This window comes from Dipodomys ordii, unplaced genomic scaffold (assembly GCF_000151885.1).
Source record: "Dipodomys ordii isolate 6190 unplaced genomic scaffold, Dord_2.0 Scaffold98, whole genome shotgun sequence".
Lineage (NCBI taxonomy): Eukaryota > Metazoa > Chordata > Mammalia > Rodentia > Heteromyidae > Dipodomys > Dipodomys ordii.
The window spans coordinates 2,417,839-2,441,109 of record NW_012267314.1 but is presented as its reverse complement, the minus strand read 5'-3'; the positions used below and the strand labels follow the sequence as shown (position 1 = coordinate 2,441,109).

The following is a 23,271-nucleotide window of genomic DNA, read 5'->3' as shown; positions in this document are numbered from 1 at the left end:
GGAGAAGGAAGGAAGGAAGGAAGGAAGGAAGGAAGGAAGGAAGGAAGGAAGGAAGGAAGGAAGGAAGGAAGGAAGGAAGAAAGGGAGGGAGGGAGGAAGGAAGGGAGGAAGGAAGGAAGGGAGGGAGGGAGGGAGGGAGAGGAAAAGGAAAGGAAAAGGGAAAAGGAAAGGAAAAGAAATGGAACAGAAAAAGGAAACAGTTAAATTGGGAAAATCGTAGGAAACCATTGTTGAGATGGCCTTTGGCACAGACTCCAGAAAGAACTTCTTCTATCCCCAGTTGACATGACATCACCAAGACTCCTGAATGGTTCAGGATCCATATGGAATAGAGCATTCCTATTGTACCTAAGACCACTATTATTAAGAACTAAAGCAAATGTCCAGTAAAGGCCCCACTTCGGGACATCTAGCCAAGAACCAATTGAATTTAGCTAGAAATAATTTCAACCTACAGTGTTTATTTTCCATGGCCACTGAAATATAAAAATTGTAAGGAATGGCATGCATTCGTTGCTTAGCAAGTAAGCAAACCAAATAATACTTCATGTGCTACAGTGTGAGCAATGCTCAGATTCTTGTGTAACATCATGACATTTTCTAAAGCAGGAGCAGGCAGGTCAAGTTCAATTTATTCAACCAATATTACTGTGGCTTGGGCACTCACATTACAAACACAAAGACCAGTGATACTGAGACTTAGGATTATGAGATTTGGGTTGGGTTGGACTGAAAGTGCGTCCTAAAACAAGGTTCTTTTCAAAACCATTGAATAAGTGTTGTATATGCTTTAACACTCAAGAAAGACATTGAAATTAACTGTATTGATCTAGGGCATTTTTTGTGAGAAAGATCAATTTCCCAGGGTTCTTCTCATTACATATTTAGTACAAACTTAATAATATGCTTTTTCAACTCACTTCACATTTCCTATGAGTTTGCAGTGAGAAATGCACTAAAATCTGCACTTCCAATCTAAGTTTTGGAGATTTACAGCTTCCTCTGTGCTTTGAGACAGGTTTGTGTTTGTATTTCACAGCCAACCTACCTGGAACGTAAAGTTTAGAAATCTCATCTTCAAGTCCTATGATCTCTCCAGGGGCCAGGCAGAAATTCCCCTTTCTCTCTCAATTTCTGCAAACTTAGTATGTCTGTGATGTGAATGGTCACATCCCAAACAGCCTCATGGGTTGAAATTATAATAACTCTCTGCTGCCATATACAAGTAGAAACACACAGAACCAGTCATGAGTAAGAGAGGAAGATCGAAGCTGACTGGTTTTGTGATCCTACCACTAGAATCGATCAGCATCGGGTAGCAATCTTTGAAAGTGGAAAATACCAGATAGCATCTATTGGATCAGCAATAAGACAGGCCACAGATGGGTGAAAGCAACTACACATGATAGTTTTATAGCCCAGAGTTTCAGGAAATCTTCTGTCCTTAATGGAATAGCAACAATAACAGAGAGAGAGAGAGAGAGGACAGACAGACAGACAGACAGATAGACAGAGACAGAGAGAGACAGAGGCAGAGACAGACAGACAGACATAGAGAGAGTGTTACTATTCCTTTGTTAGTATAAAACAACTCTCAAAGGTTATCAGATGGGTCCATAAGTTTTAGTGTCAGCATAGACTTATTTATACTTTTCAGGTACTATGACTTTCATGTTTGGTTTTGAAAGAGTGGCTAATGTTAATTATATCTCATTCAGATAGATAGACACTCACTGTGTTTGTGGTGACGGAAGGTGTCTTGATCTGCTCACCTCAGTGGGTTTCTGCCATTGTGATCTATTTCCTGTCTAATATATGGTTTGCATCACCTCACCACCGTGCTTCTAAAACCTAAGTTTGTGTGAATGCAAAAAGGCTAAGTGCTGAAACTCCAGCTAATGATATGATATTCTGAGCAATGTATGTGTTTCCTACAGAGAAACAAATCTGCATCAGCTTTACGGTTTCAGAGAGGCGGCACAGAAGCTGTGCTGGAAACAGGGAAAATTCCTCTTGAGATTGTCACGTGGACCTTAACAGGAATGTTGATCAACCAGAAAACCTTTTGAGGAAAAGGGTTTTTGTTTGTTTGTTTTCTAATGTACTTGATTGTTGTTTTAGAGGTGATGTACAGTGGGGTTACTTGTGCATATGTCAAGTAATACGTACATTTCCTTTCGCAGAGTGTCGTCTGTTCCCTCATTCCCCCCCATTCCCTCCCTCCCATCTCTACACACAAATCAAGGGCCAGTGCACTCCAGTGCTGCACGTTTTTACGCTGAGGAAAAGGTGTTTTTAAGTATTGCCTACAACTTCCTTCTTCTTCCCTTACTATTTGACTTTTTAAAGAACCTACCTTAATGTTACCATCCACTTGCTTTCAGTGCAACTTCCATTGCGTTGCATCAGATCTATAAATGCTTCCTTTAATGGGCATTACCCACTTGTGTCAAGAATTTTCCATGGTTATCAGTGTTATAAAATCCCACATGAAAATGAGAGAAGTGGTATCAACTGAGACAGACAGAGGAGAGGAGGAGGAGGGAAGGAAATAAGGCCTTGTTTTCCTAGCAGTCCGAGTGAGACTGTGAGACTGGGCATTCTCATAAACACTGAACAGCAGGAAAAAGCCTGGTTAACTTAAGCACAGAAAAACTGCTTTAATTACAGAGAGAAGGAAGAGGAGATTACATTCGGGTGGCCTGGTGTTCCTGTTTCATTGCCCAAGAGAATAAAGAAGTGTCCTGGGGGAAAAAGGAACCATGATTATTTTTCTTCATTTTGAGGAGAGCAAAAACACCTACAAGGTTATTGCAGAAGCCAGGCACCTCCCTGTCTCTTGTCCAGGCTCCCTGAATGTCTGCTCCTTCCCCGCTACTTTTTGAGAATTTTTGTTTGCTTGCTTGCCTGCTTTTTGTTTTCAAGGTATTTTGGTTGTCCTCGTTGCTTACCGTTGTGTTGAAGATTTTTTACTTTTCCCTGAAATGTCAACCCTTAAACGAATGTCTTCTCCTTAGAACCTTCCAGACTTTCCTCTACTTTCTCTGCTGAATGGATTTCCTTCTGCAATGACCAGTGCAGGAAGAAAACCGTGCCAAGGGAGATGTGGGTAGCTTGATATCATGGTGGAGTTCCCACATTACCCATTTCTCCTGGGACAGGCTCCCTTTCCTCCTTTCTTTTGTTTTGTCAGTCGTGGGGCTTGAACTCTGGGCCTGGGCACTGTCCCTCAGCTCTTCAGCTCAAGGCTAGCGCTCTACCACCTGAGTCACACAGCATCACTTCTGACTGTTTCTGTTTATGTGGTGCTGAGGAATGGAACCCTGGGCCTCATGCATGCAAGGCAAGCACTCTAACTACTCAGCCACCTTCCCAGCCCTCCTCCATCATTTTGACCAGCCAACCAGTCAGAATTCAGCGTCCACTGTCCTAGTAGCCTAAGTAAGCCATTGGCTGCTGCTGTTCTCTGCCTAATGCCCACCCCTGCCTCTGCAGGAGTCCATTCCCGAAGCAGGAAAATAACAAGGCTTCTTGTTACTCTCTTTGGCTGTGATACAATTTGTTCCCATCTGCCCCCAGGCTCACCCTTGTTCTGACTCAGTGGGGAGCTGCTACTGATCACTGCTGTATGAACGCAGAACTCATTTGCTTTATGGAAATTCAGGGCCCTTATTTCTCAAGGGAATAGAGAGAATTTACAGGCCTCCTACCCAGATGGTACTTTCCATGCAAGCCACTGCATCTATATAAATTAGATTCCAATAACAGGTTATTTTCGGGACTTAGAAACTCGGTATTACAAATAGTAATCTCACAAGTGTTCTCAGAATTTCCTCGCTATAGATGAATCAATTGCACAACATGTGCGTGAATTGGATTTTTATAACAATATGAAAACTAGGGGTAAACCTAAAGACCTGAACAGGGATTTTTTTCGGTAGGAATTTGTGGTTGCTGCTTACATAAACTCCATCCATTTATTGAGCAATGAAACAGGGATGGAGTTAGTGCTGATTGCATAATTCCTTTTCACTTTTGAAATGAACCCCTTCCACCTAATCAAATTTTATTATAACCAAACCTATAAACCAAATTATAAAATCTTGAATAGTTGCCTGGCTGGTGCCTCATGCCTGTCATCCTAGCTACTCAGGAGGCTGAGATCTGAGGATCCAGGTTCAAAGCCAGCCAGGGCAAGGAAAGCCCATGAGACTCTGATCTCCAATTAACCACCAGAAAACTGGAAGTGGTGATGTGACTCAAGTGGTAAAGCACTTGCTTTGGGCTAACGGCACCCAGGCCTAGAGTTCAAGTCCCACAACCAACCAAAAATAATTTTTTTAAATAATGACTGGTATTCCATTCACTGTCGGTGATGTATTACCTTCAAGACATTCCAGTGAAATGTGAGAAGTGTGTGGAACAGCCATTGGGGTTATCACAGTAGGATATATGTGTGCCGATGTGCATCTAAGAATAAGGATTGCTCCTTTTTAATTATCTTTAGCATCATTTATTTCATAAGGCTGAAACTGTCCGTAGAAAATTGAGAGATCAATTTTGGTGACTGTTGTTTTATTGATTCTGAAAACAGCTCAAGTATCATGCTGGCTCATCTCAAAGCAGACAATTTCTCACTTAGAGACCACCGGAAACAGCCTCTGAAGACATCATCAAGGGGGGAAAGTCTGGAGAGCTGAGGGGGAAGGAACAGGAGCCCTCTAAGTGGTAACTGCCAGGGAATGGCTCTGTTATTTCTGACATGGAGCGTAAATTGCAAAGTGTTTCTTCTGGCTAGATTTTTGCAGAGTACACCGATTTCTTTGCAAAAAGTATGAAAATGATGCTAGAATCAATGTATTAACATAAGCTATTTTGACCTGATCATGATCAAAGAGCTTTGGACCTTCCATCTAGCTCTATGTTTTATAACATTTTGAAGCCAAAAGAACCTCTCCTCAACCTCAGATAGCATTTTGGAGACTCCCACATACAAACAGAACTTGAATTTTAATGCCCACAGTTTGAGAAAAACCCACAATGGAAACTGGAATGTCAATATCACTTTTGATGTGAAGTTTACTTCTCAAAAAAACAAACAAACCTGAGCATTCATTTGGAAAAGTAGTTTGGTGTGTATTCTTGAAACATGTTTAATTTAACTCAAGGTCTGATAAACAGCAGCTCAGCCCACGGGAATAATGTTGCAGCCTCTCAAAGCTCCCATGACCCTGTCACATTCTTTAATGGCTACTAATCAGATGCTTTGCCTTTGAGTCATACTTTAAAATAACCACCAGGTTTCTTAACACTCTTCCACATATATGAGTATCTACCTGGGTCATGCTCACAGACACCAGAGAAGAACTCGCAGAAATAATATGCTAATTGTGATCAAAATAGAAAGCCATCAAGAAACCAAATGTATTAAGGGCTTATCTTTCTTAATTGAAACTCCAGAATCAATAAACAACTTGCAAACTCAGTATTTACATTGGTCTTCTAGGAATAAAATGAAAATTGAAATATAATTTCTTTTTTCTTTTTTTTTTCTTTTTTTTTTTTTTTGAACTCTGGGCCTGGGCACTGTCCCTGCGCTCTTCAGCTCAAGGCAAGAGCTCTACTGCTTGAAACAGCACCACGTCCTGAAATACAATTTCTTTCAACTATATCTTCTGTACATCAGTCTCAATTGGAAGCTGAAATCATTCTGTTTTCTGTACATAAGCTTGACTTCGTTGAAAAAGTATGAATTATCACAACATCTGAACTTGTAAAATTCAGTGCCATTATTTATAACAATACTCCTTTAAAATTTTTCATGTTGATCACAACTATGTGAATGTTGGAATATAAACCCTCATGAATAGGAATTAAGTTAGAAATATTAATACATATGTGCATTCCTGCTGTATACCAAGTGAATATTCTATTACATGTTGAAAAAAATGGTATCAATACCATTACATGAAATGCTATATGGGAAAATACTTACAAATACAAAGGAAATATATGTATACTTATGTTAAGAATTTCAAAAGAGAAATGTCATTCTCCACTAAATCATCCTTCCCTCCCTTGATTATGTATTTTCTGAACTTTTTTTAACAATTTTAATTTAAAATGGGAAATAATCTTGTTCTCATTTTATTTTTTCCTCATTTTGTTATATGAACAAAGAGAATATTCTGCAAGCTTTATAACAAGAAGTTGAAACATCTCTATCCAATGTAGCAAATAAACAAGCTTTTTATATAAAAGCCGTCAGTCTAAACAGTAGGTTTATGTCACTTGTCATTAGATATTTTTGTAACCTTGGTGATACACATTTGCTGTCCTGAGATACTGTCTGCCATTGGAGAGAAGAATGCACTATGACAATGTACTATTTTTTTTTAAAAATCTGATATATTTTAACTTTTATTATTATCTTAAGTAGTTGTACAAAGGAGATTTATTAAAAACCTGAAACATCTCCACTCAATTTAGCAAATAAACTAGTTTTTAATTAAATCTGCAATTTAGGTAACTAATAACATCTCATCTTAAAAACACCTGTAATGTTTCAGTGGCAAATAAAACCCATTTACCAAAATCCTATTAAGATTCTATTTGTATAAATTCCTTAATGAAGTTCAATTATATTAAGCAGACTCTTGTCCATATAGTACTTTCCTCCCTCACAATAGAAATGGTTACAGAATTGTTCCTGGTTTCGTCCGTAGCTTTGAGTTGAGCGTAACCTCCACAGTCAAGGCTTCTACCCATTAGTCTCTGGCATGCATGCAGGGAAGGAAATAAGGGTGGAATTCATCACTTTCCTTCAGTCAGGAATGACAAGAAGGCTGAGGTCCCGCAGAGAGGTGGCGTGACCAGAGATTCTGGGGCAGTGGCAGGGTCACGTCTTCATTTACAGTTGTCTGCCTAGCTGAAGACAATGTGGAAATGTCAGCTGTTACATGGAAAGTGTCTACATACATTAACCAATTTTGTGTACAAGTAGATGAAAATTCATCTTTCAAAACAGTATGAAATCCATAAATATAACAGCAATCACAGCTTGCTTCTAGAGTTTATTAAGACTTGCTCCTGCATCTACCTTTCAAAAAATTTCCCTGGAAATCCACATTTCACCACTATGCCCCTGCCAGAAACACAGACAAATACATGAATTCTTTGTTAGGCTCGTGCACAAGGAAGAATGTTTACAAATCTACAACATTCTTTTCATTTTGATGACCTGGATGTTTCCTTTAAATATTTTAGTTTTGTGTGTTCACTATAATGGCTATCATAAAGGCTTCTTCTTACTAGAGAAAAAAAAAACACCTGTGTTCACTTGTAGTTGAGACTACGCTCTCATTTCATACATTTTTAAGCTTCTCTTTTTTACCTTATACACATTCCATGTAGAACAATATGGCCAAATGTACCGTTTAAAATAATCTCGTATTCCATCTACTTATGATCTCATATGTGGATCAAAATATTAACCAGTCTGTCAAACAGCAAGCCCATTCCTAAATTATTTTTGCATTATTCCTCTTTGACTATTTAAGATAGCTGAGTGTAAATATATATGTATATAAATTTTTTCAGTGTATTACTCCTGATGTGCCAGAATCTACAAACATTTTGTGCTGTATTGTGATGTTTTGCATGTAAGATTATATGTGTGTGTATATATATGATTAATAAAGTAAGCTTAATAGTGATGCAAAGCTAATTTCACTTGTCTTTATTTCTCTCACCTAATAACTGATCGTTTACAATGAATACTCTCTAGATATATGTTGCATGTAGACCAAGAGCCCGAGGATTATGATGACTTTAATCCTGAAAAAGAACTTCAGTGCAATTAAAAGAAGTGGACTTTTTGCCTTTGTGAGTTACATATAAATTTGCTACCCTTATCCCTGGACAACTATGACTTCTTAAGCTAGACTACCAAACAAACCAGGCAGAGGGGGGCAGAAATCAGCGGCTATATACTACCCAGTTGAAAATATGGATATCTGCATTCATGACTAGCCTACTTTTCAAAAGTAAACATGCTACTGACATTTTAAGCAATAAAATTGTAAGAAACAAAGGAGTTCAATGGGGAGAGATTTAGATCAAACTCGAACAATTTTTTCTTAATGTGTCAGCAGTCTGAACATGAAAATACTTTATTATAAGAAAAGAATTCTTTCAAAGTAACTAGACAACTCCAGATTACTTACTAAATAGAGTTTAGTTAATATGGATGATTTGGGAAGAAAAAAAACCTGTGTGCTGATATGTGAAAAATGTACAGAGAATATTACCAATGCAACTTCTTAATGCACACTCTTATTGCCATCTGCTGCTGCTCAAAACGTTTGAATGGTTTTTCTCCAATGATGTCGGGTCCCTTCCCACCACACCCAAGAGCCTTTTTTTTGTCGGTTGTGGGGCTTGAACTCTGGGCCTGCATGCTGTTCCGCAGCTCTTCAGCTCAAGGCAAGCACTCTACCGCTTGAGCCACAGCGCCACTTAGGTTTTCTAGGGGTTTATTGGCGATAAGAGTCTCCTGGACTTTCCTGCCTGAGCTGGCTTTAAATCATGATCCTCAGATCTCAGCCTCCTGAGTAGGTAGGATTACAGGCATGAGCCACCGGCACCCAGCTAGGAGCCTTCCTTATACCACTAATGTGCCTTCTGTCCTCTTCTATGCTATAGTTTATTGGCTTAGAAATTCTTTGTGAATCTTACAGACACAAAACCTTCAAGTATCTTTTCCCACTCTCAGAGCTGACCTGGTGAGCATTGATTGGAAAGTATATTTCTCCTTACCTTGATGTGACCTATACACACTCTCACCCAGGAACCCTATGTGGCGTGATCTTTTTCTGCTTTGTATGCCCCACAGCTCTCTAGACATTGCTTCTGATCCTGTAGCGTTAGAGTCCGTCTGCACTCACTAGCACTATGAGACCTCCAATTTCTTTGTCTTCAAGAGTGATTTCACTGTCCTTGGACCTTTGCATCTCCATGTAAATTTTGCCTTGCATTAGCTTATTAATTTCTGCAGGAAAGAAAGACCACAGGGGTAATGATTAAAATAAAATGGTGAATGAGGTAGGGGAGGAATGGCCAATAGTTTGGTTGACTTCAGGTGTATTAGCCAAACTTGGCATCCTCAAGGGAGGATGGATATATTTTTGGCCTCATGGTTTCAGGGATTTCAGTCCCTGAGACTTGAACTGCTGTGACCCTGGGTTCTTGAGGAACTAAACTCGGAAATAGCTCCTGAGTGGCTCTGTGAAAGAAGGGAACCCTTGTGACTCCCGCCAGGGAGAATCATGAAACGAACTCCTAATTTTTCACCCTAGAGCCTGTGCTGGCTGGGGTCTGGTCAATTTCTGAGCTGTCCTTGAGGTGTCCTCTGATTCATAGCTGGCTGTCATAAAAGCATGGGAGGCTGTGTCAGAGGGCCCCATGCACTGCACATCAAAAATAAAACATAATGGAGTTAGAATCCCTGACACTTCCCTGCAGTCCCAGCTACTCAGGAGGCAGAGGTAGAAGGAGAACACTCTGAGGCCAGCCCAAGTCAAAAGTTGGTGAAATTCCCAATTTTCTTTCTTTCTTTTTTTTTTTTGTCAGTCGTGGGGCCTGAACTCTGGGCCTGGGCGCTGTCCCTCAGCTCTTCAGCTCAAGGCTAGTGCTCTACCACTTGAGCGTCAGCCCCACTTCTGTATTTTTCTGCTTATGTGGTGCTGAGGAATCGAACCCAGGGCCTCACGCATGTAAGGCAAGCGCTCTACCACTGAGCCACCTTCCCAGCCCTGAAACCCCCAATTTTCAAAACACGTGGGGGTGTGGTGGCACAGCCCTGTTATCCCCGCCACTCAGGAAGCAGAGATAAGAAGCTCATAGGCAGGCTAGCCAGGCAAAATTCCAGCATACTATCTGAGAAAAATGAGTGGAGGGGCAGGATCCATCCAAGTGTATTACACACCTGTATAGAAATGTCACAATGAAATTCCTTTGTGTGACTAATTGATATGAATAAAAATCAAATAATAATTTAAAACAAACAAAAAGACAACTAAAGGCCATGCTTCCACCGGTGGAGGCTATGAGTTCTACCCTCAGAATCACTGAAGAAGAAAAAAATCTTTCAGAGTATTTGATGTGCTCGTTCTTAGAAGTGAACAGAAGTGAGTCTCATTCTGGTCACGCTTTAGGTTTCCCTGATTGTGTATAATAAAAAAAAAAGCGCCAATGCTTGGGTCCTGCTCCGCTTGGGTCCGGGCGCTGTGTGTTCAGAGCCGAGCCTTGGCTAGAACAAGTAGCGCTGTTTATGGAGGACAGAGAGCCTTCTAGAAAGAGCGGGCCTTCTAGCCTCCTGTCGCTGGTGTAAGAGTCCAGCGAGCACAGAGAGATGGGAAGAGGAGGGGACATGTACCCAGTGGTGGAGAGATCAGGAGCAGGTTTGCTCTTCCCAAGTAGTTTCCCATTGCAATTCGTCTCAAGCTCTTTGAGATGTGACCGTCTCCTGCCTATAAAATTTCTTCAGCATGCTGCACATGGCGATCCGGAGAAAGTACCTTAGAAGAGCTACAGTGTCAGCAGCACAGGGTAGCCGGCTTTTGAGCAGCGCTCTGTTTACAGCTCCATCCATACCCGAATCACTGACAAGTCAGGAAGACACCTCTGAACTGTGATCCATCCGACAGATTCTCCTTCAGTAAAGAAACAGCGTTGCAATGTCTGGAGCTGGTCTAGCATTCGGTCATGAGTGTGTGATCTAGCTAATGCACTTGCAGAAAAACCATCACAGTGAAAGACATTTCAGAACCCTGGCAAGCGTGAACCCTAGCCTGCACGTCACTTGGTAGAAATTCCAGCTGATGCCTTTCATCTGTTCCCCTGTTCACCAAAAGGGAGATATGATCTGCAGGCCAAAATGGACAGAAGCAGGAACGGGGAGCCAGCTGTCGCAGTTTAAATTTCCGAGGGAAATCACACTCGAAGCAGTCTAAGCTGAAGGCAGCGGAGGAAGCCAGAGTGCAGGCTTCTGGCGCCATGTTCCCTGCCCTAGAGATAAAACCAGCTCCTAGGCCCCGAACATTGATATGCAAGGCGCTCTCAGGCTATGAGTCAGTTTTCTTCTAGATGCAATTAGCAATTACCAGCTTTTATTCAGTGAATGGGAGTCAGGCAAACAGACAGACGCTGACAGTCTGTCATTACTGCACAAAAGAACTGCAGCTTTTATCCTTCCCAGAGGAAGTTCGACTTTAAGAACTCCTCAACTTTCAGGCTCACACACTTCCCAGACCTATGATTTATTTCATCGTCAACCTTAAAAATAATATAAAGCTCATCCATTTCTATTTGAGGAGCGGGTGCCACCCGCCTGAGAATGCAAGGAGACTGTGGAAGATTCAAGAATCTGATCGGCTGGAAGAGGGCACCAGCCTCTGCTCTCTGCCCTTTGACCCCCTTCTCAGAGGTGGGAGCCCCTTCTGCAAACTGATTTACTTTGATGTTGCTAACTGTACAGATGCTTCCCTCCTGTGGTCAAACCAACTGGATAATGACTCAGCACATGCTAGTTTTATGCCAGCTTTAGACACTGGTAGAGTCAAGATTGAACCCATGGCCCAACACTCAGCCTCCACTCTCCAGTACTAAGAGTTTGTTCAAGCCAGAGGAATGAAGGCAAAGATATCCTTAACACCCCTTGGTGGTCTGTCTAGTGGTTAGGATTCAGTGCTCCCCAACTGGAATTAAATTCACTTCCAACATTCCTGGATACATGATTGGGGCCAAAGCATGTGACTACTCCGAGCCTTGGTTTTGTTTTCTCAGTTAGAGGACAGGAGCTAATTCATGTAAACTAATGTGTCTAGAACATGCACTCTTGCACACAGAACATCGGCACTCTACATGAGAAGACACTCGTCCGATGGCAAGGACAAATATTGCCGGGAGTTGCCTTACACCCACTTGCGTCCAAAAGTCCAGTCCTTCCCAGACTTCTCTACTGAGTTCTTGCCTCTTAGAGGCCTTGACGGGGCTGGGGGTGGTGGGACACCAGGCAGTCTCGATCTGACATTATCCTGGGGCATCAATGGCTGTCCCAGCCCAGAGACCTTGCTGGTGGCCCGGCTTAGGACCAGATTTCACAGGAGGCTTGTGGGCAGACCCGTGGCACCCAAGGAATCATGAGATTTCTCATCACTCCCTAGGTTCTCAGGCACTTGAAAAGCACAGAACCTGCAAATCTCTTCCTCTCTGGACCTGTAATCACTCCACCAATCTCTGACCCTCTCCAGAAACTTCTAGCCTTTGGAAGTCTAAGCTCTGTTACTTCCCTCAATCTCAGCTGAGAGCCTCCAATGAAAAGAAATGGTCACACCTTAGCAAGATGAAAAAGGGAAAAAGGAGAGAAGATATATGTTGGCAATAGCAGAAATAGCATTATAATTATTATATTATTACAACATCAAGAGTCATCAGCACAGACCCCACAGACATTGAAAGGATGAGAAGTCCACATAACAAAATCACAAACTGTCACAACTCACCCAATATGAAACAGATAAGGCAAATATCCCCTTAAGAAAACCAATTATCGGGGCTGGGAAGGTGGCTCAGTGGTAGAGCGCTTGCCTTGCATGCATGAGGCCCTGGGTTCGATTCCTCAATACCACATAAGCAAAAAAAGAAAAAAGCCAGAAGTGGTGCTGTGGCTCAAGTGGTAGAGTGCTAGCCTTGAGCTGAAGAGCTGAGGGACAACGCCCAGGCCCAGAGTTCAGGCCCCACGGACTGGACCCAAAAAAAGGAAAAGAAAACCAATTATCTTCATGCCCGAAAAAAATACTATTAGAAAATTCTACTGCCTATTTAAAGACAAGTTAACACCAATTCCACACAATCTCTCCCAGAGAATAAGAGAAAACTACTAATTTGCTTTCTATCATTTCTGTTACAATCATAACAAAACCAGCTAAAGATTAGCAGAAAGTAAGTTTACGGACCAGTAACCCTCATGGATATAGAAATGTACATTCTTAGCAAAATATTAACGAAAGGAATTCAGCTGTATATGAAAAGCATTATTACACAATGATGAACAGGAGCTTATTCCAGAAATGTGAAGTTTGTTTGCTATTCAAGAATAAACCAGGGCTGGGAAGGTGGTTCAGTGGTAGAGCGCTTGGCTTGCATGAATGAGGCCCTGGGTTCGATTCCTCAGCACCACATAAGCAAAAAGAAAAAAGCTGGAAGTGGCGCTATGGCTCAAGTGGTAGAGCACTAGCTTTGAGCTGAAGAGCCGAGGGACAGCACCCAGGCCCAGAGTTCAGGCCCCAGGACCAGACCCCCCCCAAAAAATAAATAAACCTAAAGGCATTGTGTCAGAGAAGAAAACATAATGACTCTATTAATCAACGCAAAAAAATTCACTTGGCAAAATGTAACTCCCATTCACCCTACACACGCTGACAAAGGACAAGTCAATTTGGTAACAGATATTCTTCAACTTGATAATAAACATCCACTGAAAAACAACACAAGTTGCTGAACAGCTGAATGTTTTTGCAAAGGCTGAGAATGAGGCTGAGCGCAAGGAGTGGTACTCTACACAGCAAAATAAAAAGTCATACAGCTCAGAGAAGAAGAAAAAAAACCCTTATCCATTTTCAGATGACATGATTGTGTAGAAAATCCCAAGAAACCTTTATTTAAAAATAAGAGAAACCCATTTTTGGACAAGAAAATCACAGGAGTCAAAATAAGCAGGCACAAAAACCAACCATATTTATTTCTATATACTTGTAATGGACCTGGGGCCCCCAAAATTAAAAATGCAATACCATTTATAATCGCTGAAATATGAAATACTTACGGGTTAACCTAACAGACATGTACAGCACTCATTCGTGGTAAATCGAGGAATACCGGTGTGGGGAGCTCAAGAGATCTCCCTAAGTGGAAAGGAGTCATCTTCCTCCTGTTCCACATGTTCTGGGCTCTCCTCGGCCCCCACCACCACTGTCTCAGACCAAGACCCCCTCTCTGAGTCATCTGAGTCCCTGGTTATTGTGAACTTAGCAGCCAAGTTTCTATAATCCACTTTTTCTTTTCTTTTCTTTTTTTCTTTTAGTCATGGGGCCTGAACTCTGGGCCTGGGCACTGTCCCTCAGCTCTTCAGATCAAGGCTAGTGCTCTACCACTTGAGCCACCTTCCCAGACCTCCACTTTTTCTTAGTTATACTTTTATGATCTTTATGAAGTTGTACAAAGAGGTTACCAAGACACCTTTGACTGGGCAGGTTGTTCTAGGCATGGGATTACCAAGTAATGCCACAGGATTTGTAGGTTGAACTATTCAACATTTAAAAGATGTTAGTCTTCCCTATGCAAATCCTGTTAGATTCACAGCAAGGATATAATACATAGACCAGATTATTCTAAATTTTACGCAAAAGGGCAAGGAACAAAAATAGCTAAGGCATTCTGAAAAAGAGGAAGAAAGTGGGAGGAAGCAATCTGCCCTATTTCAATACTTATTTATAATCAGACTGTGGTACAAAGGGACATAGATAGAGATCAAATGTACAGAACAGAGAACCAGAAATAGACAGACAAATATACCAGACGTACTTATGACAAAGGTTGAAATCAATTCAATGGAAGGAAATAATTTTCAACAAACAGTACTAAAGCATCCATAGATAAGAAGGAAAAAAGAACCTTGATTCATAAGATCTACAAGCATCAGACCAGAAACAAAGCATATGGCATTTTCCTTGGTAAAATGGCCTAGTGATCAGGGAATATTTCAGTGGGCCTCTCTGCAAAGCACTGTCTTACTAGAGAGAAAGATACTGCCCTCATTTGGACATCTAAATAAAGAAGGTGGGAGAGGAGATTTCATACAGTCAACTCCAGTTACTAATCTGTGACACTAAGGTGAACACTTCCATTCCCACCAAAGCTTTTCAGGTGTGCAATGACACCTTTAATGCATAAGACATAAAGTCAGTGCACCAGATGTGCTGTGTGAGCTGATATTCCATAGTAGATTAGGCCCTAAGTTAACATGACATACGAAGCAACAAAAGGCAATTTGCTTTCTGGTTTCATTGTCAGAGCTTATAGACTATTGAGCCAGGAGAAATATATCACCTTCAATGTGCCATTCTTACTGGGCATATTGAACGTATCCTCCCATAACACAGGACCAAAAGGACTCCATATAGGAAAGACACACATGCAGCCGTGACAACAGTCTCAGGTCAGGAGACCTAAAAAGAGCCAGGGAGAAGAAGCTTTGTTGAAATGGTGCATTGAACAGGGCTGAGAACATGATGGCCTGTAGCTTAAAAGTTCCTTGTGGAAAATCGCCTCTTCTTATGGCTGAGGTCTAGAGTCTAATCATGGGATTGTAGACTCTCTCTTGAAGAAGCTGACTTCGGTTTTCTGCATGTCCTACTCTGAAAACTTTCTGGGAGATCCCAAGAATATCGTGTAATGTTTCTTGGCTCCTAGGTGTCTTATCTCTAGAAGATCATGAGCTCTTATCATTTCCCAAAAGCTGAATGGCCGGCACCCTTGCCATTCAAACCTTACCCGAGACAGCGATTCTCTGTCCACCACCTGACTTCTGATTCTCTAAGTGCTGCCCCCTGGCCGCTACTGTGCCAGAAGTCCCTCATCCCCCTTTGCTGGGAAAGAGTTTCTCTTCCTTCGTGGTGTCTTCCACTGGCAAGCACAGCCTCCAGAGAACAGCCCCGGAAGCCTCCAATGAGGCTGGCCGCCGCCTCACCCTCCCATTCCCATTGCCTTGATGGCATCTTGGGGCATCCTACAACGCATCTTCAACTGGTGCACTTCTGATTCTCCTTTGAGGAGCCTTTTGCCTACTTCTCTCAGCCTGTGGATCCCTCCTCCATAGCATCCCTTGTCGGTTCTAACGTGTCTACTTTGTAGAATGTGAGCCCATGGTTTTTTGCCAGGCTCCAAAGGAGCGCCATCTTGGGAGCGTTTTAGGCCTGTCTTTCAGGACTCCTGATAGGACATCCGTATCTGAAGCATGGTGTGACGTGTTCTATCTAGCCTGGTATTCTGCTCATACTCCTTGGTCAACCTGTTCCTTTGGGATCTCCCACCAGGCGTTGTGTCCTGGCTTCCTGTCAGCTGGCCAATTCCATTTTGCAAGTGTGTGCCAATGCTTCCCTCTTTCAGCCAAACTGCCACTTCCCCAGTTACATCATCCTGAGACTGACCTTATTAACCCTAGCGCTGAAGCTGACCGTACTGGCAGGGTAGGCAGCAAGGAGAGCAAGTGAGGAAAGAAACTTGCAGGATATCATCATGGCCTCTGAAAAGTGCAATCAGGGAAACTTACAGGCCTAAGACAAAAAGGGTGGTTTTTTTAAAAGAAAGAAGGAAGGAAGGAAGGAAAGGAGAGGAGAGAGAGAGAGAGAGAGAGAGAGAGAGAGAGACTTGGTAGAGGCTAGATAAAGGAGAAAAAGAAGATGGAGCTCAGCTGGTAGGAGAAAAACTGGGAGAGAAGTAGGAAAAAATTCATTTCTGTACACCACAGGGAGGCCTGGAAACAATCTACTCTTCTATTTGTATATTTTCTTTGTTCATTTTCCTTAAAAACATTGTAGGTGTTTTAATAAATGTATGTATCATTGGTTGTATCTTTCATCAGTCACAATTCTTTTAAATTCTTTTAACGTCTCTCAATAAAATGAATGGGGTTAGCCCATACAGATAAGAGGTACTAAGAGATATACATTAAATTTTGTGGACCACTGGGAAATTTTGAAAAAAATCTAAATATAATACTAAATAAATAAACCCAAATAAATCTAAATAAACCTGTAAGCCAAGAGACGCTGAAGACCACAGCTGCTGCTGCTGCCATTGATGCCCCCAACATAATTAGGTGTTTTATTTTCAAGTTTCTGGAATCAATTATTCTCAAGATAGCCACCAGAGGGCGCAAGAACCCTTGTAGAAGATCAAAGTGCAGCCATTAAGCACCTCCCAGCTACAGAATTTTGTTTTATTTTGTTTTTCTTTAAGGAAGAAACTGTGCAAAGCAGACAATTGAACACCAGTAATATGTTTCCAATTTTTTCCCCACGTTACTGTACTACATACATTTTCATTTGTTTTTATTCCTTACAAGTCAATCACAAAACCATAAAGCAGGAGAAATGAACCATGCCTTTTTTTTTTTAAATCAGTTTAGTTAGCCAAAAAGAGTCGACGACGACGACAATGAAGAACAAAAGCACAATGAAATTTACGGTATTAGTTTCACATGTACATCTTGCCCCCAGACACCATGCAGCGTTACAAGTCAAATCCCTGTCATGCTCAGAGATTGCAATATGTGGTGCTTGCAAATGCTAGTTTTTATTATAGGGTGTTCAATACCTCCGTGGTACATGCTTCCCTTTGGGTTCAAGGTAAAGAAATGTCAATGCAGAGCAATGAAGTTCTGAAATATCAAGAGAAATGTGAACTTTTTTTCAGGTTGAACTCTGTGATGCTTTCTGTGTGGTATTGTGGTCGTATGGGAAAGAGTTCAAGATGTCCGTAAGAGGCAAAGAAATCATTTCCTGTCTCAACACAGAAATGCTTGTGGCTGTTCGAGGTCTCATCCCAGGAGGTCTATTATAATCACTACCACTTCATGTGGTTTGCAAAATATCTAGTTTAAAGGGCTTTTCTTGTCAATTATGGGGGATAAAATCTTAGGCAAGTACTTGCTTCCTATTTCTAGGACTTGATTTCTCGTGTGGGTAAGTATACAAAAATATCACAAGGGAAAGACATTGGAAAATCTCTGTCATGTGACACATTCTGTTACACCAAAGAAGACAGACATCCTACAACTTTCCCTTGTCACAGCAGCTTTCAAGATAAAATGACATTTGGCTCTCACCTAACTGACTCACTAAAGCCGTTGGTGTCAGGACATCAAAATACAGTCACTCTTCCTTACCAAGAATCTGGCTGAAATTTAACTATGGCTTTCATCGGCATAGCACCTCTCTGCAAAAAACTTACGGAATATTTTCCTTTCAGTCAGTTTCAGGTCCATTATAGTTTGTGATTTGAAGTCTTCCCCCCCCCCCCCACCAGGAGACTGAGAAAGGAAGATCACAGCACTGACCCTTAATCACTAACCTGAGTCTCTGATTTCTGACTTGATGTGCTTCCGAGGGGTGAGGAACGGGCACTTTCCATTTGTCTAAATCTATCACCATTCATAGATGGTCATTCATCCGAAGGCTTCACAGTACTAACCAGTGGTACAATTTACAGAGGGAAAAAGACCAGGTCAGGTCTTGGTTCCCAGAAAACCCAGAAGCTCTCTCCGATTTCCCATGGAAGGCTGAGCAAAGAGCCACCAAGGCCAGCAGGGTCCTGGTCAGTCCTTTCCCTGGACACAGAGTGCAGCACCCAGCTTAGACCAACTGTCACCTCAGGACTGGGGCAGCGGGGATTCTGCCAAAAAAGAGGCAAGGCTGCAAGGGTCCAAGAGGCCTGAGGTTCCCCCTTACACCTGGCTCTCTGAGGTGGGGCCTTGGCCAAGGTTCTTGACAGAAGCCTCAGTGCTGACCCCGGTCACCCAGCGCCATGGGGCAGCGGGCAGGGTCAGGGCTGGGCTGCAAAGGAGAAAGTGCTGTGCGTGCAAGGCGTGTGTGCATTCACCCTGAAATTAGGATTCTCTCCAGGACTTGGATTCTGAGCTTCTGAGCCACTGCAGCCATTCCTCAAAGGGACAGAATCACCTCAAATGCAAGAAGGATGTGGGATTCTGCGTTTGTTTTCAGGGCAGCAGGGGTGCGGGTCTCCTAGGAGGCTCCCTCTGGGTCTACAGGCTCGGGCAGCCAGAGAGGTCGCTTCCACAAACCCAGAGTCCAAGGCCACAGTTCTGATGGCTGTAGCGAGTGCTGGAAGTCTGGAGGGACTGAAGCGCAGTGATCCTCGGCTGCTTACTGAGCAGCCTGGCTCTGGGTCTTCACAGGACACCTTCCTCCAGTACAGGAATCTCTCCTTTCACCCCAACATCCATTTCGGGGACACACATGACAGCACAATATCTATCGCTTTTCCCCACTTTTCTCAGACCAGAAAAGTGACTTGAGACCAAGACAGAAATCGCCAGGGCTCCTACGCGCCACCTGCTCTTCTTGTCACTTTCCTCCTTCCCCTTCTGCCCCTGAGCATGGCGACAGGTCAGCAATCCCTGCTTCCTAGCTCAACCTAATGAAAGCATTTATTTACAAAGGAGGAAAAAGGACTCAGTGGGTGTTTTTCACATTAAATTTGAATTGTAATGAGGATGGTAAAAGGTCAATTAAATACATATTAATTAAAAAAAACAGGCCAAAGTAAATATACCAGTAAATTCCTGATCAAAAATGTTTGGAGCTCCTTCCACCTGCCTTCTGGATTTTCTATTGTGTTCTTTCTTAACCCTTGTTTACAGAGACTGAAGACATTTTAGGCTGGAGAAAACACTCAGCCACTATTTCCGCTGCATGCACAGATGCAAACGGGGTGGTTATTTCCACATGAATGGCAAGCCGCAACTGCAGAGTTATGACATAGTGAGGTGTGTCATGTCAACAACTTTCCGAGGGCAGGGAAGGTCCGTGGCCCTGGTGGGTCATGGTTCTTCTCATGATGAGAAAGCTTCATTGTGCTAAGCAATGAAGACAAACGGAGTTGGTTTTCTTTGAGCAAGCTTTAATAACAAACCCCAAACCCATATTCTTTAGCAAGGAGATTGTATTAAATTTTGTGTTTCATTTGGTCTAGAGTTTATGGATGTAAGTGTTGTAAAGCTTTAGGTTTAGTTAAGAGGCTGGCTTAGGATAGAAAAACTTAAGAGCAAGATCTGGAGAGATTGAGAGAGAGGGAGAAGAGGAAAGTAAGAGAAAAAGAGAAAGAACAAGCAAGCGAGAGAGACAAAATGATCAACACATGCTCCATATTTTCCCCACAGGATTTCCTGAGCATTCCTGACAGCATATAGTGCAACATAATTCTCGTACATCAATACTATGCTTACTTCTCTCAGGCAAAAAGTATATATACTTCCAGAATTTATATTACCAAACCAACCATATAATAGTATATCATCTTTGAGAACACTATAATTGGAACTTCTATAAATATATTTAAATAAGAAACATAGATTGCTATCCACATAACACACGGTGGAACACATAAACATACAAAAATAAAACAATCTTCTTTAACTCCTTCGTTGACGTTGTTTGGTTCATTTGTGTGCATCCCCTCTCCTCCCCCTTCCCCAGGTAGAAACAACGCTGAAGCCAGAATCATCTCTCCATGTTGATCCCAGGAAAACTGGGTATGAATTCATATCATGTGACAGGCGCCAGAGCCCAAGACAACATCAGCCTGGTCTTCCTGGTCGGGCTGAGTACCAGCTATTTGCGGAAGTTAGCCGGGAGTAGAGGCCTTCAACTATAATAACAGTCTTTGTTCTCGGTTGCTCTGAAGAAAAGCAACATTACTCACAGTCTTCCACCTGGGAAAAGGGAAAATATCAACATGACCCTTGAGTTGAGTCTACAGCATGCCCCGGCCTGAGCCTCCATAAAGAATTTCTCCACTGACAAAGGATCCATACTTTACTCACACGAGAGGTGAGACATTTCTAGTCCATGATGCAACGTGTATCTTGTCCCAACTACTACTACAGAGAACATTCCTGCAGCGGAAATGTCCCTTGGAGAACGGCACTGTCATCAGAGTGAGGACCCACCAGCATGCTTCTTTTGGAACACAGGGGGTGTCTGTGAGTCATGATCACCAATGACACCGGATCTCTTGTCCGTGGTAAGTTGTCATTTTCTCAAAAGCCAGGACAGAGGACACATTACTCAGGTGCCATCCGGCATCCCCATCGATGTGAGCTCCGGGTAGAACACAGAAACCGGTCTAGTCAACTGACCACCAACACCCCAGTCTTGATCGTGGTGACAGACTTGGGACAATAAGCCCTGCTGTCTTTGGGGGTGGTCTTCACCGAAGGGGCAGCTCCGAAGGGGGGACTGGTGAGGGACAGACTGGGTTTCATCTAGGAGGAAATGCAGCATCTTGTAGAGCTGTTTGCCGGACGAGGTAAGAGGTAAGAGGGGGAGAATCCTGGCTTCGTCTCAGATAGAATTTTCCACACAGGTGGAAGGCGGCTCCTGGAGCTCCTCAGAGGTGTTGTCCGAGGCGGACGGGGTCTGCTGCTGCTGATAGATGTCCTGGATCAGCAAGGTGTTCATCACCTTCCATTCTCTGTATTTCCTGGCTGTCAATTTGGGATCGTCCAGCAGCTGGTTGATCACGGCCAGATCGTGTTCTTTACACTGCCCACGTGGAAAAGAGAGAGGAGAGGGCTGTGAGTGTCTTCATTTGCATAACTCCACCATTATCCACCCTGTCACAAACGCGCGCATACATACAGTCATTACGAAAGCATTGGAATGGTTCTGCACATTGGTACACCGAGCCTAAGAGACGAGGTAGGCCATTCCTACACATGAGCTATTCATCAGGAAGCCACATTCTATGCCCAAGAATTAGTGGAGAGCTGGCCAGAGAGTCATCGTCAGCCTCTATGCTGTTCTTCCCGAATCTGCCCACTGTGCCAAACCAAGGTGAACACAAAAGGCACACTCCTGTGGGAGAGAAGGGACCAAAGCCCCGCTGAGACCCTAGTCCCTCCTCCACGGGAGGCCTAGAGGCACGAGCCTCACACAGACAGAAATGAAAACAATGCCTGTCTCTTCTCTTACGTCGGTTCCTGGTTCCTTAGTGGTAGATAACTGTATAAAAGTCGCTGAATTCATCCACTATATGAGCACCACAATGGAGAATAACAGGGCCCAGGAACCCGTGAGCCCGGAAAGCCTTTGCTTCCACGGTCGGGTCACTGTTCTGTTGAGATCTGGGTCTTTGGTCTGCTTGCTCTGTGGTGAGTCTGGGGGCCATATTCTTTCTCTGACAAATGGATGGGGCTGTGCGTGCTCCTACATGTTGGCCTCCCCGAGTCGTAGCCTCTGGAGGATATCTTCTTCCCTGAGGGCCAGTATTTTCCCTTCCTCATGTGTCCATGTCTTTCCCATTGGTGCATGGCAAACACCTCTGTAGTCAGTTCAATCCCACGCTGCTGGCCTCCCCCTGGTCTGAGCTGAGCTTGTATTCCTCACCATTGTCCCTATTCCAGTATCCAGGGTGGCCCACACAGGGGGTACAGGGACCCACAACAGTGCCTGGCCCCAGTGCAACTCAGGAATCAGCAGTTTGATGTTAAACACTATTTCACCACTGTCAGCTCTCAGCAACAAGCAAGACAGCAAAACCCTCACATACACTGACAAATTTACACTGGATAAGCCCACCTCCTAACCAGCCCTGCACACACTGTGGGCTGGAAATTCGTGACATCTTTTCACCATCAAACGTGAGGGAAGTTCTTGTATTTGGAATATCTTGGTATAATGAAAAGATACTTTTCCTTTTTCCTTCTTGGCTTTCTTGTTGCAGCCTTCCAGTGTGCTTCCGTGCCTTCTATTTACCAACTGGGACATCTGACTAACCAGGGCCACTCAGTCATCTCTTTGTGCCCTTGTCCTTTCAGATCGCTGACATTTCTTCCTGGAAAATGACTCCAGTTCTTATTGCAAAAGGACGTGCACACAACAGAACTAAATAGCTAGACCCATCGAGGCTTTTCAGGATGTATAAATCTGCTAATTCGGGACTATGTTACAAAGCATCCTGGCCTGCCCTTGGTCATGTTAGAATCTAAATATGAGCCAGGATACTTTTGTCCCAAAGAACCGTTTCAGTGACGGGAGGCCCTGAAAATAGCTCCAGTACATCCTGTACGCCGTCCCTTCTTTCCATTGTGAAAGCATCTGCTAGTCTATTACCACAATGTATGCTTCCCGCCCCCTCCCCTCCCCGCACCCCCCGCCTGCCTCTCATGGTGTTCCTTGGCTGTGGTATCTACAGTTGGCAATCTAGACATTCTCTCCTGAATGCAGCACAGAGGAATAAATGAACCAGCTGAAAACTCAAGGTTTTATTTGTTTTACCACCTTTTATCACTGATTGATGATCTCTGTGTCTAATCAACACACACTGAGCCAGAACAAGCCCGACACAAACAAAAGGCACATGGGCCTTGCCACCCAGGAGCTTTCCATTTAAGATTTTATATGGGTATGA

General features: G+C 43.0%; 2 protein-coding genes across 8 annotated transcripts in view; one reads left to right on the top strand and one right to left on the bottom strand.

The window, feature by feature from the left end:
• The window catches only part of Oprm1 (opioid receptor, mu 1), a 123,493-nt gene that overhangs the window by 46,057 nt on the left and 54,165 nt on the right, over positions 1 to 23,271 (top strand). The gene's annotated exons all lie outside the window — the stretch shown is intronic.
• Ipcef1 (interaction protein for cytohesin exchange factors 1) overlaps positions 18,732 to 23,271 on the bottom strand; it is a 149,188-nt gene continuing 144,648 nt past the window's right edge. For all 7 annotated transcript variants that reach the window (XM_013026973.1, XM_013026974.1, XM_013026972.1 and 4 more), the window contains one exon: positions 18,732 to 21,404. In XM_013026973.1, coding sequence (XP_012882427.1) covers positions 21,204 to 21,404 — 201 coding nt within the window. In that variant the 3' untranslated portion in view covers positions 18,732 to 21,203. The remainder of the gene's footprint in view (positions 21,405 to 23,271) is intronic.